General features: G+C 42.4%; 1 protein-coding gene across 4 annotated transcripts in view; it reads right to left on the bottom strand.

Moving 5' to 3' along the window:
• The window catches only part of GLIS1 (GLIS family zinc finger 1), a 240,837-nt gene that overhangs the window by 150,498 nt on the left and 76,676 nt on the right, over positions 1-13,663 (bottom strand). For all 4 annotated transcript variants that reach the window (XM_072997638.2, XM_072997639.2, XM_072997640.2 and 1 more), the window contains one exon: positions 1,854-2,043. In XM_072997638.2, the coding sequence (XP_072853739.2) occupies positions 1,854-2,043 (190 nt within the window). The remainder of the gene's footprint in view (positions 1-1,853; positions 2,044-13,663) is intronic.

Raw genomic sequence — 13,663 nt, forward strand, 5'->3', positions numbered from 1 at the left:
ACCAGTGCTTGGCCGGCTGGCTGCTGTCTTGTGTTATCATTATTGGACTACCCCGGGTCCCAAGGGTCTGTTATGCTGGGTAGGTTTCATTGAACTCTAGGTAAAGGTAAAGGTTCCCGTTGACAATTTGTCCAGTCATGTCCAACTCTAGGGGTGGTGCTCATCTCCGTTTCCAACCCATAGAGCCAGTGTTTGTCCGAAGACAATCTTCCGTGGTCACGTGGCCAGATACAGAACGCCGTTACCTTCCCACCATGGTGGTACCTATTTATCTACTCACATTTTGCATTTTTGCATGCTTTAGAACCGCTAGGTTGGTAGGAGCTGGGATAGGCGACAGGGGGAGGCTCATTCCATCACATAGATTCGATCTTATGATTGCAGGTCTTCTGACCTTGCAGCACAGAGGCTTCTGCAGTTTAACCCGCAGCGCTACCATGTCCCTTGAACTCTTTTGTTTTAAATTTGGCAACATAAACTACTGGCTGGATAGGTCTGGTGATGGTTTTTCTTTCACATGTACTGTTGCCTGTTTTTGGGGTAGATTGATCCCCTGTTGCCTTTCCTTTCCTTTTTGGGGGAAGGTTTTAAGGAATCTTTTGGAACTTTTTTGGAGTAATTATTAAGGGTGAACGGGGAACCAAAATATGAATGAGCTGAAAGAGGTTCTCTTTTTTTGTGTAAAACGAGAGGGAAAAATACAAAATGAAAGAAGACAAATGAGGCATCCCCTAAAAGAACCTGGAACAAAATAAATAAGGACATTTTCCCTATGCACATCTCTAATAGGTACTACATAAATTGAGTAAACTGTAGAGATTAATGTTTCATTCACACATTTTTAGAGCCAACACCCCTTTGTGTACAATAAAAAAAGACAAAAACATTGTGGCAGCTTTGGGACTAATGGTTTTATTTCAATGTAAGCTCCACTTCCTCAGGCACATAGTTGACTCCTGTTGGTATATCACACAGCCATCATCCATGCATACTGATGTTACACAAGTAAGAGAGAGAGAGAGAGAGAGAGAGCGCAACTAACATACTGCCTCTGTGAGTAGCTGGTCTGTATCTGACTTTGGCTACAGAAAACCCCACCAGAGATAGCAACAGTGGAGAAGCTAGTTAAGGGTCAAAGATAGCATGTAACTAAACATGAACCTTCCTTGACTGCTTCAAGCTCTCTCTTGTTCCTGGCATAAGCTTTTCTCACCTTCCATACCCTGCAAATTAGTTTACTATGTTTTACCTTCAGAAGGTAAACACAGGCTTTATTTGGCAATTGGGAATCATATCACAAGACAAGCAACATGCTATCTTCTAAATGTAATTTCTTGTGTCTCATGTAGATTTATCCTATATGATGGCTATCTTTTAAATATCTGAAGGTCTGCCATACACATGATGGAACAAATTTGTTTTCTGGTGGTCCGGATAGTTGGATCCAAGCCAATAGGTTCCAATTAGAGGACTTAAACTATATTTTAGGAAGCATTTTGATAGCATTTGCTGCTTAAGAGTAGAAGGCATTTCAGAAGGTGGTGTACTGTTCTTCACTATAGGCTTTTTAATAGAAGCTGGAGGACTACCGACTACAGAGCTAGACAAATAACTGTTGAGATCCTTTCTTTTTAGAATGTAACTTCAAGCAGAAGGGCTTCTTCCCCCTGTGACCGCCAACATTTGAAGAGAAATGTAGGATACATTTGAGATATGGGTTGCCATCTCCAATAAACAGAAGCTGGGGAAATGGGGTGGTGCATAACTGTTGTCTCAAAAGATGAAAGTTTTTAAAGCTGTGACAACTTCAGAAATGATGGGGCATATAAGATAATTAAAGTTGGAAACAATACCTTGCATCTGAGCGAGACAAATTCAGCTGACTAACATGTAGGCATCTTTCACTACTCAATGGGTGGTCTCGGGTAAGCGAGTTTCCTGAGTGGATGAGCAGGTTCTGTCTACAAACAGGCCCCAAGCTATTTGCCATCTCCATGTCATTCTTCTCAGATATCAAATTACAATGACTGTAGCCACCATTCACTGTTAAAGAAAGGAAGGGTAAGAAAGAAAAAGCATAACAATCAATAAGAGTATTGCATATTTTCATTGTACCCCTTTGTATTGCTCCACCCATTATTTGGTAGCTAGATTCATGAAGGAAGGGGAGAATACAAAGTGTTTTAGATAACTCAAGATTCAAACCCCAAGGAGTTACCTGCTATGATTCATTGCCATATCTTCCCAAATTTTATCATCTTAAAAATTGTGACATTTGCAATAAATACGTCTTTTATTATGGAAATGGAATAGATAACTGTTTTTGTTTTCCTTTTCCCTTTATCTTACTACTTCAGTGAAGAACTTTCTGTGCGAAGGAATAAGGGGTAAGTAAATGTGTGCGTGAATGATTTTTTAAATTCTTTTTAACAATCAGTTCCATTTGTACAAAACATTATCCTTCTTAACTGAGAGTCAAGACACATCAAAAATTGTTTCCTTCTTACCAAGCAATATGAGAGAAGTTTTGAAAAAAAGAAAACAAACAAACAAAGCAACTTACACATTGCAGACAAAACTCAGGGCAGAAGCATGGGTATTCTCAAGAATGAATGAATGAATGATATTTATATTCCATCTTTCCTTCACTGAGGTCAAGGCGGCATACATGCCTCCCCCAGTTTACTCTCACAACAATCCTGTAAGGTATGTCTGGCTGAGCAGCACTGACCAGCTCAAGGATACCTAGTGAATTTCATGTCCAACTGTGGATTTGAATGGAGGCCTCTTAAGCCACATTCCAACATTTTAAGTGCTACTCTGCACTAGTCCTTTGTGCAACAATAAGAATATAAATATTTTTGTGTGGCATTGAAAAAATGGAGCACATTTGAACTGTACTTTAGACCTCTTGGCATTAACTATGTAATTAAAATCAGCAGAACCATTTATGAACTGTACTAAACCTTCAATTTCTACACTTGAGCAGTGGTCCATTTTACAGGTTTTCAGCCACAGTTTCTTTTCACAGAGTGTTGAAAGCAACTCATATGGAATAAATCCAGACATTATCCAAGTGGAGGTTATAGATGGCTTTACAAAGCTTCCCAGTTTTTGACTCATTATACCATGAATTTGCTAAAAAACCTTGAAAAATGCCAATAAAACACAGACTGCCATTTCTATGCCACACATAATACTGAGGTTGATATGTGAAGTATTAGACTACTCAACAAGCTGACACACTAATTCTGAAGGAAGTTGTGGAGATGAGCCGAAGTAAAATGCTCTAATAACAATATCCATTTCCATTTCAAAGCATTATTAATCTCACTAAGAAAAGACTGTATTTTAGAACACCTATTATTTACAGAGTGTTTTTAACAATCAAGAGCCTGAGTGCTATGATGTTCACATAAGGTTTGCATAATTTGGAAAGCTAATTATGGTCAATTGCTGAGGTACAAGGGCATGTTTTGACATTGTCTTCAATCATTGGCATTGGTATCAATCAGTTGTAGTAAGTAATATAATTTTAAACAAACACCAATGGGATTCTAGCAGGATATGTTAAAAAAGGATTCCAGTCTTAATTAAAAAGGCATTATTCCTCTCCAAATGCACACATGAAAAAGGTAAAGGTTCCCCTTGACATTCTTAGTCCAGTCATGTCCGACTCTAGGGAGCGATGCTCATCCCCATTTCAAGCCGTAGAGCCAGCACTTCTCTGAAGACAGTTTCCATTGTCACATGACCAGTGTGACTAGGGAATGCCATTTTACCTTCCCACCAAAGTGGTACCTATTTATCTACTCACATTTTTACATGCTTTCGAACTGCTAGGTTGGTGAGGAGCTGGGACAAAGCAATGGGAGCTCACTGCATCGCGTGGATTTGATCTTACGACTGCTGGTTTTCTGACCCTGCAGCACAGAGGCTTCTGCGGTTTAGCCCGCAGCACCATCGTCGTCTAGTCATTTAGTCGTCTCCGACTCTTTGTGACCCCATGGACCAGAGCACGCCAGGCCCTCCTATCTTCCACTGACTCCCGGAGTTGTGTCAAATTCATCTTGGTTGCTTCGATGACACTGTCCAACCATCTCATCCTCGGTCGTCCCCTTCTCCTCTTGCTGTCACACTTTCCCAACATCAAGGTCTTTTCCAGGGAGTCTTCTCTTCTTATGAGATAGCCAAAGTACTGGAGCCTCAGCTTCAGGATCTGTCCTTCCAGTGAGCACTCTGGTTTGATTTCCTTTAGAATTGAAAGGTTTGTTCCCCTTGTAGTCCAGGGGACTCTCAAGAGCCTCCTCCAGTACCACAATTCAAAGGCATCAATTATTCGGCGGTCAGCTTTCTTTATGGTCCAGCTCTCACTTCCATACATCACAACAGGAAAAAACATAGCTTCGACTATTCGGACTTTTGTTGGCAAGGTGATGTCTCTGCTTTTTAAGATGCTGTCAAGGTTTGTCATCGCTTTCCTCCCAAGAAGCAGGCGTCTTTTAATTTCTGGCAGCTGTCTCCATCTGCAGTGATCATAGAGCCCAAGAAAGTAAAATCTGTCACTGCCTCCATATCTTCCCCTTCTATTTCCCAGGAGGTGATGGGACCAATGGCCATGATCTTAGTTTTTTTGATGTTGAGCTTCAGACCGTTTTTTGCACTCTCCTCTTTCACCCTCATTAAGAGGTTCTTTAATTCCTCCTCACTTTCTGCCATCAGAGTAGTATCATCTGCATATCGGAGGTTGTTGATATTTCTTCCGGCAATCTTCTCTCAGGCCTTGCTCCTCTTCTTGTCCCCACTTGGGCATAGGAAGAAAAGGGAAAGGGGACCCAAGAGATCCCCCACAAGACAGCAGGGGTGGGGGATCAATTAGATGAGGCTTCACTCCTCTTCCTATCCCTGCTTGGGCATAGAAAGAGGTGGTAAAGGGAGACCCAAGACAGCAGGGATGGGGGGGATTGCTTGGCCCCCCCTTCCCTCGTCTTCCTATGCCTGGGCTGGGATAGGAAGAGGAGCAAAACCTAACAGAAGCAATACCCTTCCCTGCTGCAGGTAGTGGGAATCACTTGGGTCCCCCTGCCCTTGCCTTTCTATGCCCCCTGGCACACAGAAAAATGGGGGAAGCCTGACTGAGACGATCCACACCCCTGCTACCTGTGCTGCCACGGAGGGGGAATCACCTCAGTCGGGCTTGCCGAAAGAGAAGCCCTCCCTGCTCCTCCTTGCAAAAGCTAAGCTGCTGGAACTGAAACCATGGTTCCAGCAATCTAGCTTCTGTTTCCTTTACTATCCATTCTAGGCAGCTGCGGACCTCCAAAGTACTGGACTGGGCTGGATAAAAAGGCAAGGCCTCCCAGATGTGGCCCGCGGGCTGTAGTTTGGACACCCCTGAGTTAGATCATATAGCCACATAAACTGTGGTTAAGAATTCCTTCTATCACCTCAACAAACTACTTTACTTGCTTAGTGATACGTTAAACTTGAACATAAATCAAGACAGACATCCACATTTTTACTTTCTAGACTATCTTTCTCTCTGTGAGTCCCTCCCCCTTGCCCAAATCACTGAAACAAATAAATATATAGTTGAGCTCTGGGGTACACTTTTCCTTTTCTGTGCTTCGACAGTACAACTGTGAAATTAATTAGCAGCCATTTGAACATGTTTTGTGACAATGTGACACAGAAACAAGGAGGCAGGATGACAGCTAAACTGCAACAAATAAAGAACCCTGTGGGTAGCTGAGAGATATCATGTCTTTTTTGTTGTTGTTCTTCAATGTAAGAAAATATATTTTAAAACATTAAATCTAGAGTAGTATGTCAGCCAAATGCCGATATGCTAAAGTTCCCAACATACATTCACTCTGGGTAGACTTCCTAATATATTGTTAGACTACTTTCATGCCAAGTTACTATTAAGCACATACTAACCATATGGGAATTCCAACACAGCGAAAACTAGACATGACAACAAAATGTTGTCTTTTGTCCAGAAACACAGACTTATTCAAAAAAGAAAAAAAGAAAAAACAAGGAAGGACCTATAGCGGATTATCTTAAGCTGGAAACAATCAAACATAGTGTAATCAAGCAAGAGAAAGAGTCCATTAAAAATGATGCAAAACAAAAACCAGGATATCATCTGCTTTCCTAGGCCTGTAAGGAGAGTTAATGAGTGTTTTAGTCAATATATCAAAGCTTACCAGTACCAAATCTGGTCTAAAGGGCCTAGAGTGGTCTTTTAGACCAGATGGGTGGGGTATAAATAAATAAATAAATAAATAAATAAATAAATAAATAAATAAATAAATAAATAAAAAATACAAGAAATACAAGAAATGACACATTTCTATGTTGTACACTCAGTGTATGTTTTCACTTTTAAATAATACTGTATTTTATATTAGGAACTCATCTGAATTTATACAGACAGTATTGCTTGACTAAATGCTTTGCTTTCTAGATTGATGTAGCAAAGGGAATCGACAGGTTACCCACCTGTAATTGTAGTTCTTTGAGTGGACCTGTGATTCGCACTCTGGGTGAATTGCACCTGTGCGGAGCCTCATCGGAAGATTCTAGAGCTTCTGTGGTAGCAATGAACACATTAGAATAGGCCCCTCCCCACCCATATAAGTACCTGGGTGCCAAGCATCCCCTTTCAGTTGTGTCAACCGCCACTTAATAGTAAGCAAACAATGGTGTGACAGAGGGGAGGACGGGCGGGATGTGTGAATCACAGAGGTCCACTTGAAGAACTACAATTACAGATGGGTAACCTATTGTTCTTCTTCGCGGCCTCTGTAAATCCTGGGTGACTAATAAGCTGTCTTACCCGGAGGCAGGGTGTCACGCCAAGGTAGAGGCTAGAACAGCACGTCCAAATGCCACATCAGACTTCTGGAGGTCGAGTCTATAATGATGGATAAACATGGATGCCTGTGCCCAAGTGGCAGAGGTGCAGACGTCCAGAAGAGGTACGCTGCTGAGAAAGGCTGTAGAGGCTTCCAATGCCCTGGTGCAGTGAGGGCGAACCACTCTAGGGGCTGGTTGTCAAGCAAGTTGATAAGCCAAATGAATGGTAGAGGTGACCCATCTGGAGATAGATTGGGAAGTCACCTGACGGCCTTTGGTAGGTAGCTGATGGCTTATGAAGAGACGAGATGACTGAAGGCTGCAGAAGAGTAAAGCCATCTACCCATGGAGTCTATTCGTCGGCTGTCTTTATTTGGTGGTATGAGAGATTGTCGGTGTCGAGATCTCGATCGAGAGGCTTCAACAAATATAGAATTTGGAGCTGGTTGTTTTTGGAGGATAATGGCTCCTGGGTCATGGATTCTATAGAGCAGTGGTCCCCAACCTTGGGCCTCCAGATGTTCATGGACTTCAACTCCCAGAAATCCTGGCCAGCAGAAGTGGTGGTGAAGGCTTCTGGGAGTTGTAGTGCAAGAACATCTGGAGGCCCAAGGTTGGGGACCACTGCTCTATAGAGGTTATCAATCTGCTTAGACATGGTATGGGAAGAAGCTGGTTTTGTCTAGGATCTCTGTGTAGTACTAAGGAGAGACAGCAGCATCGATATGTGCACCGGAGTGGTTGTATTTTTTAGAGACTGGATCATATACATGATTGGCTGGTTCTGTCAATGGTCAGTGGGCCTGCAGATCAAGGGATTTAGCCATGTGAATCATAAGCTGGGCATAGGTCCGGAAATCCTCTGCCAGTGCCGGCAGGTCGGTATCGACAATGTCAGACTCTGCAGAGGTAAGTAACACTGATGGAGTCTGTGACTGAGATCCATGGGCAGAGCCATCGACGTCACATCTGGAGTCGACAGACTGTCAATCACCTTCAGTGTTGAGAGGCTGAGTCTCATAGTATTGCTGGTTATGAGTTGGAAAAGATGGAGGCGGCATGCCCATGGACATCTGTCAATGTCGAGGATCATTGACATCGAAAGATGGTGGTTGAGCGTCGATGGATCTCAATTGGTAGGGATGGACCTCGGTGTTGAACTTGGTGTCATAATGGTGCCGGGGTTGATGACTTGGATTTACCAGAGGACGGGAACTGTGTTGATGTAACAGAATGGAGCAAGTGTCCATGGACCAGGATGAATATTGAGGATCGTCAATATCAGAGCCTGTGTTGCTGATGCGATGGCATAGCAATAGAATAAATTGACACTGCCAATGCCAAGCATGAAGAATGATTTCCGTCATCTATTGTAGTAGGAAAGTATCGGGAGGCTGGGCCTACAAAAGCCTCATGCGTGGCTGAAATCTGCTCAACCGTCCGAGGTTTTTTCGATACCAAGTGGGGAGCAGGTTGAAATATAGTCACCTCGGTGGCCACTTCAACACCGATGGTTGTCAAGAGATAGGCTGATTATTAGATGGTATTATCGAACCAGGTAAAACACCTGGTCGACTAGTTGGTGCAGTTTGTTGGGCAGAGCACTGGTCGGGGCAAATGGCAACCCGATGCACTGCTGAGCATGGGTTTGAACCACGCGCGATGAAGAGAGCTGTTGAGATTGTTGATGTTGACGGTCCTGGTTAGGGATCATCCGGTGGTCAATCTGAGGGCATCAAATATGGAACGGTGTCGAGCCGTTCGGGATGGGAATCCTCGGGCGATGGAATAACCAAAGAATTGCTGGAAGGTTCTGGACTGGGAGGAGAGGACGTTAGTTGGTCGACTTTATCATCCCATTCTGGAGTCTGAGAACAGGGTTGATGAGATGGACATCTGTCATCATCTGAGGGAGATCTGACCGAAATTGATTCAGAGAGTTGTGGTTGTGGTGGGATGTCTGTAGGCTTAGACTGTTTAACTCGTTTAGGAGGAACAGGCTCCGGAGCTGGAGCTGCTTCAGTAGGTCTCTGACATTTAGAAGTTGTTTTCGAAGTAGAGGACTTCGGTATGGAGGATTTCAATTTGTGTGTCTTCAAGGTCTTACGATGCAGATGGAGAATCGGAATGAGCTGGTGTAGCTGATGGATGTTGTTTCGATGATTCAGTAACGGCTTTTTCCATTGCTTTGGTTTGGGAAGTGGCCCTACAGGGAGGTTGGGCCATTTGAACTGGTTCTAAGGATTGTTCCCAAAGTCGGAGTTTTAGCCTCAAGAGGCAAGATTGAAGAACTCCACACTTAAAATTTTTTGCAATGGGTACAGGATGAAGTTTGATGTTGTTCTCCCAAACAGAAAAGGCACTTAGCATGTCTGTCGGGAAGTGGGATCTTATTATCACAGACAATGCAGTGCTTAAATGGGCCCAAAGGGGCCATGAATAGGAGAAAATAATTGAGGAGAAAAACCAATGATGGGGGGGGGGGTGCTGCGGCCGGAGGCCGAGCAAGGGGAAAGGAAAAATTTCTGATGATAAAGAGTTTGACCTAATAGTTTACAAGAAAAAGATTGATAACAGGAAGGAATCAAGAATAAGCTGTCTTTCTCTTTTACTCACAGACGCAGAATTCTCTCTCAACGTGGCGGTTGAAAGAAGCTGAAAGGGGACGCTTGGCGCCAAGGTACTTATATGGGTGGGGAGGAGCCTATTCTAATGTGTTCATTGCTACCGCAGAAGCTCTAGAATCTTCTGATGAGACTCCGCGCAGGCGGAGTGTGATTCACAGAGACCATGAAGAAGAACTCTTAGATTTAACTTTGGATTCTCTTTATTCCTACTACCTAAAATTGGAGGGTTTTAGTTTTGTTTCGTTTTTTTAAAAGATAAAACCCTCTTTCTTCTAAGATAAAGATTCTGGATTACTACAGCTTTGACCCTCAACTGATTTCAAATTCTGACCTTACTGACTGAACCTATTGTTCAGTGCTGCAGGAAGCAGTAATGGATTGATTGCAAAGATTAATTTAACTCAGCTCTTTATCTGTGTTTGTGTAAATCTACTCATGAAAGGAAAAGAAAAAAACTGATCACGATCCAACATCATGCAAGCATATTTCCACTAGAGCAGCAAGACTTTATCCTTCCTCAAGTAGCATTCTAGGCTGCCTGAAAATCTGCTTTGGATGATTTCCCAGCTCTTCAGGGCAAATTTTACTAACGTACATGGGGCTGCACAAGCAAGCCTTCATCCAAATTCTGCAGTGTTGTCACAACCTCTTGGCTCTGTTTGGAATTTTTGCTATATTAATGGTTGACATAACTGTGATGTTTGCATTGCCTTCCAAATCTTATATATGCAACATTTTTAAAAGATGCTTTACTCAACCAGATTTTGCATTACAAGATGGGGGGAAAGGAAAGAGAAACCCCACAAAGTTCACTTTTTTACATTAGAGTCAGGATTAACTACACTCTCCTTTTCTTTCTTATTTTACATAGCAACCACATCATATAACACCCTGGATAATATGGCTTCAGAGATAACCATAGGAAAGGAAAAAGAAATGCTCAAACACAGCATACCATAAATTAATTTTTAAAAATAAACTGCAAGCACATAACTCTTTCAAAGAACATAAACCACACTTAGCATGTGAAACCTGAAAAACCACATGGAAATATCAGGAAAGATAAGCTGTTTCTTAAAAGAATATTCCAGAAATGAATCTCTTGTCTCTCAGGAAAATATCTTTTCTATTCATCACTATCAGCATGCAACCATCTCACCATGTGAAAAATTAAAGTATAACCTTTAGTCCATATAAAAATGGACAATAGAAAAATATGCTTTGCACCTGCAGTAATTCAGAGGCAAACGAACCACATGGAAGAAAACTCTACCATTGTGTATGTTCATCATGGGTGAGTTTTATTTGACTGATCAATCAACTATATAAAATCACCATTTGATTGAAATAATTGTTTTGTAAATGAAAAAAATATTCTTGGCTCTCAGTTACAGTACATACATATATTAGAGTGAATGCCTTTTTTAAAATGGAACCAGCTAATTTATTAGAGCTTGGAGCCCTAATAAAAACTAATACATACATAGACAAAAATGCTTGTATAAAAATGCTTCTTACACAAAAGAACACAAATATACACTGAATTGTTCCTACTTAAAACCAAACAGGACACTTTTTGAAATGTAGGGTCTACATTACTACTTGGGAAGAATTTCAGGGGCCACACCTCAGGTGTAGGTTGAACTAAAAGCATAGACAGAAGTCAAAAACAAAAACAGGTGAAGCCATAGCAAAGTGGGCAGAACCAGCTGTAATTCTTATCTAGTTGGACATCTTTTCACTAAGCATAGAGAACACAGCTCATTTTTAATATTTAATTCCATGTAACATCTTTAATACCTGCAAAGCATAGATCGATTCCACACAAAAAAAATTCACACCTACAAAGCACAACCAAGTTCTGTGTAGCATATTCAAAGTTTGAATATTGCTGTTTTAACACCCTCCCCTTTGTCCACTGGCAAAAGGACATCATAACTGTCTGCAGTTATACCTGTAATAAGTGTCCTACAGCTTTAGCATTCAGAAAGTCCATTTTATTAATTTCAAGGCCAATTTTGCAACAACCTCACCACACGGTATCAGTTCCAAAGGTCCCAAGGCCCCACAGTCTGTTAGATATCTCAGGCCTGTTGAATCAGTAATTTTTTTCAGGAATCAATGCCCATCCTGTTTTTGGGGAGGATCAGCCCAATTAGTAGATAAGTACCACTGGAGTCAGGTTGCAAACCGTTGTAGGGGACTTGCAGGAACAGGGCCCTCTGGCAGTTAAGTACTAGCAGGCACAAGCCCCAGAAGTGGAGGAGCAGTATTACAATTGGATCCCACAGGGGATATAAACACATAGGCCACTTGGTCACCATGGAGTCTACTCCCTCAGGCTTTGTAGGCAATTAACTGGAATGGAAGGTTCCTTGGGATCCCTTGGGATCTGCCTCTCTCTCTAGGTTGAAAATGAGGCCCTTGCATGCAATAATGGAAATCGGGGCTCCAATGGAGTTCACAGCCCCTAAGACTCCTGCTAATCCCAGAGGCAGAAACCAGTCTGGGTTGTTGGGACCTGCGGGCTGGCCAGTGAGATGCAGTTCCCACTTTTGGGTGGCCCAGGCCCCTGCTTTCCAACTGGTTTCACTACACAAAAGCTAAGGGCATCCTATTTAACGCAAAGGGGATCCCATCTGTGCAGCAGGGTAGTATATATCCATTTTGTGCAAGCTCTGAAATGACCACTGCATAAGTGGTAGAATCAAAGAAGGTTCTGCCCCTTCAGACCACTCATATTTTTTATGATTTGATAAAAATACATTTTTGCAGTTTTATCTGTCATGAATCATGCACAAAAATTAAAATATAGGTTTATTTTATTTTATTAGATTTTTATCCTGTCTATCTACTGGGATGTCACTAATTTGGGCAGATTACACAGATAAAAACATTTTAAAGATACCAAACCCCCAAATGGACAAATGTATCAGTAGTAACATGTTGCAATTCACTTTTGAAACTGAGAAGGACTTTCAAGAATCTCTCGTTTTAAGCACGACTGTGATAAGAAAGGGTGGCTTCATTCCTGACTTCCCACCCCTTACCATACCTCTTTTCCCAGAAAGTAACAGATAAAGGTTTAGAAAGGTGATTCATCTGGAACACCAGAATGAGACAAAATAACTAGTAGTAAAAGTTAAACACTGCATACCACCTGCATTCTTCCATTTAAACCTGCCTCTTCCCTTGGTACTTTCCATACATAACAAATTGTCAGGACTTCTTTGTATGCACGTAAGAAAACACTGACAAATTCTGCATGAATGCAACATGTCATTTGTTTCTATAAGAAAGTGGTGAGAGTTTCAGACTGACATTTGCATTGTACAATCAAGTCAACCCTAGGGTGATATCTCTTGTTTCCCAATAATATTTTATTATTGGGAAACAAGAACGATTTAGAGTAAACCCCGCCCCTCTCTCTCCTTGAAAACGGCATTCCTAGTAGCCATTACTTCAGCCAGACGAGCAAGCGAGATTGCTGCCCCAAGGTCGGACCCTCCATACCTACAGATGCACCCAGATAAGGTTACCTTACACATGGACATCTCCTTCCTCCCAAAAGTGGTGTCAGAATTCCATGTCAATCAGCCCATTGTGCTTCCAACCTTTTTCCGGTTTCCAACCACACCGCTGGAGCGCAACCTTCATTCTCTCGACGTTAGAAGGGCCCTTGCTTGCTACCTACACCGCACCAAGTCCATCCGATGCTCTCCGCGTCTTTTTTTATGTTATCACGGACGACACAAAAGGTGCTCCTGCTTCTTCTCAATCAGTATCACGGTGGATTGTTCAGCTTATTCACCTGGCTTACCAGCTAGCCAAGAAACCTCTTCCAGAGGGCTTAAAGGCGCATTCCACCAGAGCAGTTTCCACCTCGTCAGCCCTATTCAAAGGTGTCCAACTGCAGAACATTTGCAAGGCAGCCACCTGGGCTACCCCTCTGAAGTTTGCCAGACACTACCGACTGGACGTCAGAGCCAAAAATGATGCGGCGTTTGGACGAGCGATACTGTCATCTATGATACCGTGACGGCCCTCCTGCCGGTGAGTACAGCTTGCTATTCACCCATTTGTGTGCATTCACAGAGACCACTACGAAGAAAGTTAGGTTACTTACCTGTAACTTTGGTTCTTCTAGTGGTACTCTGTGAATTCACACATCC

Source organism: Pogona vitticeps, chromosome 4 (assembly GCF_051106095.1).
Source record: "Pogona vitticeps strain Pit_001003342236 chromosome 4, PviZW2.1, whole genome shotgun sequence".
Lineage (NCBI taxonomy): Eukaryota > Metazoa > Chordata > Lepidosauria > Squamata > Agamidae > Pogona > Pogona vitticeps.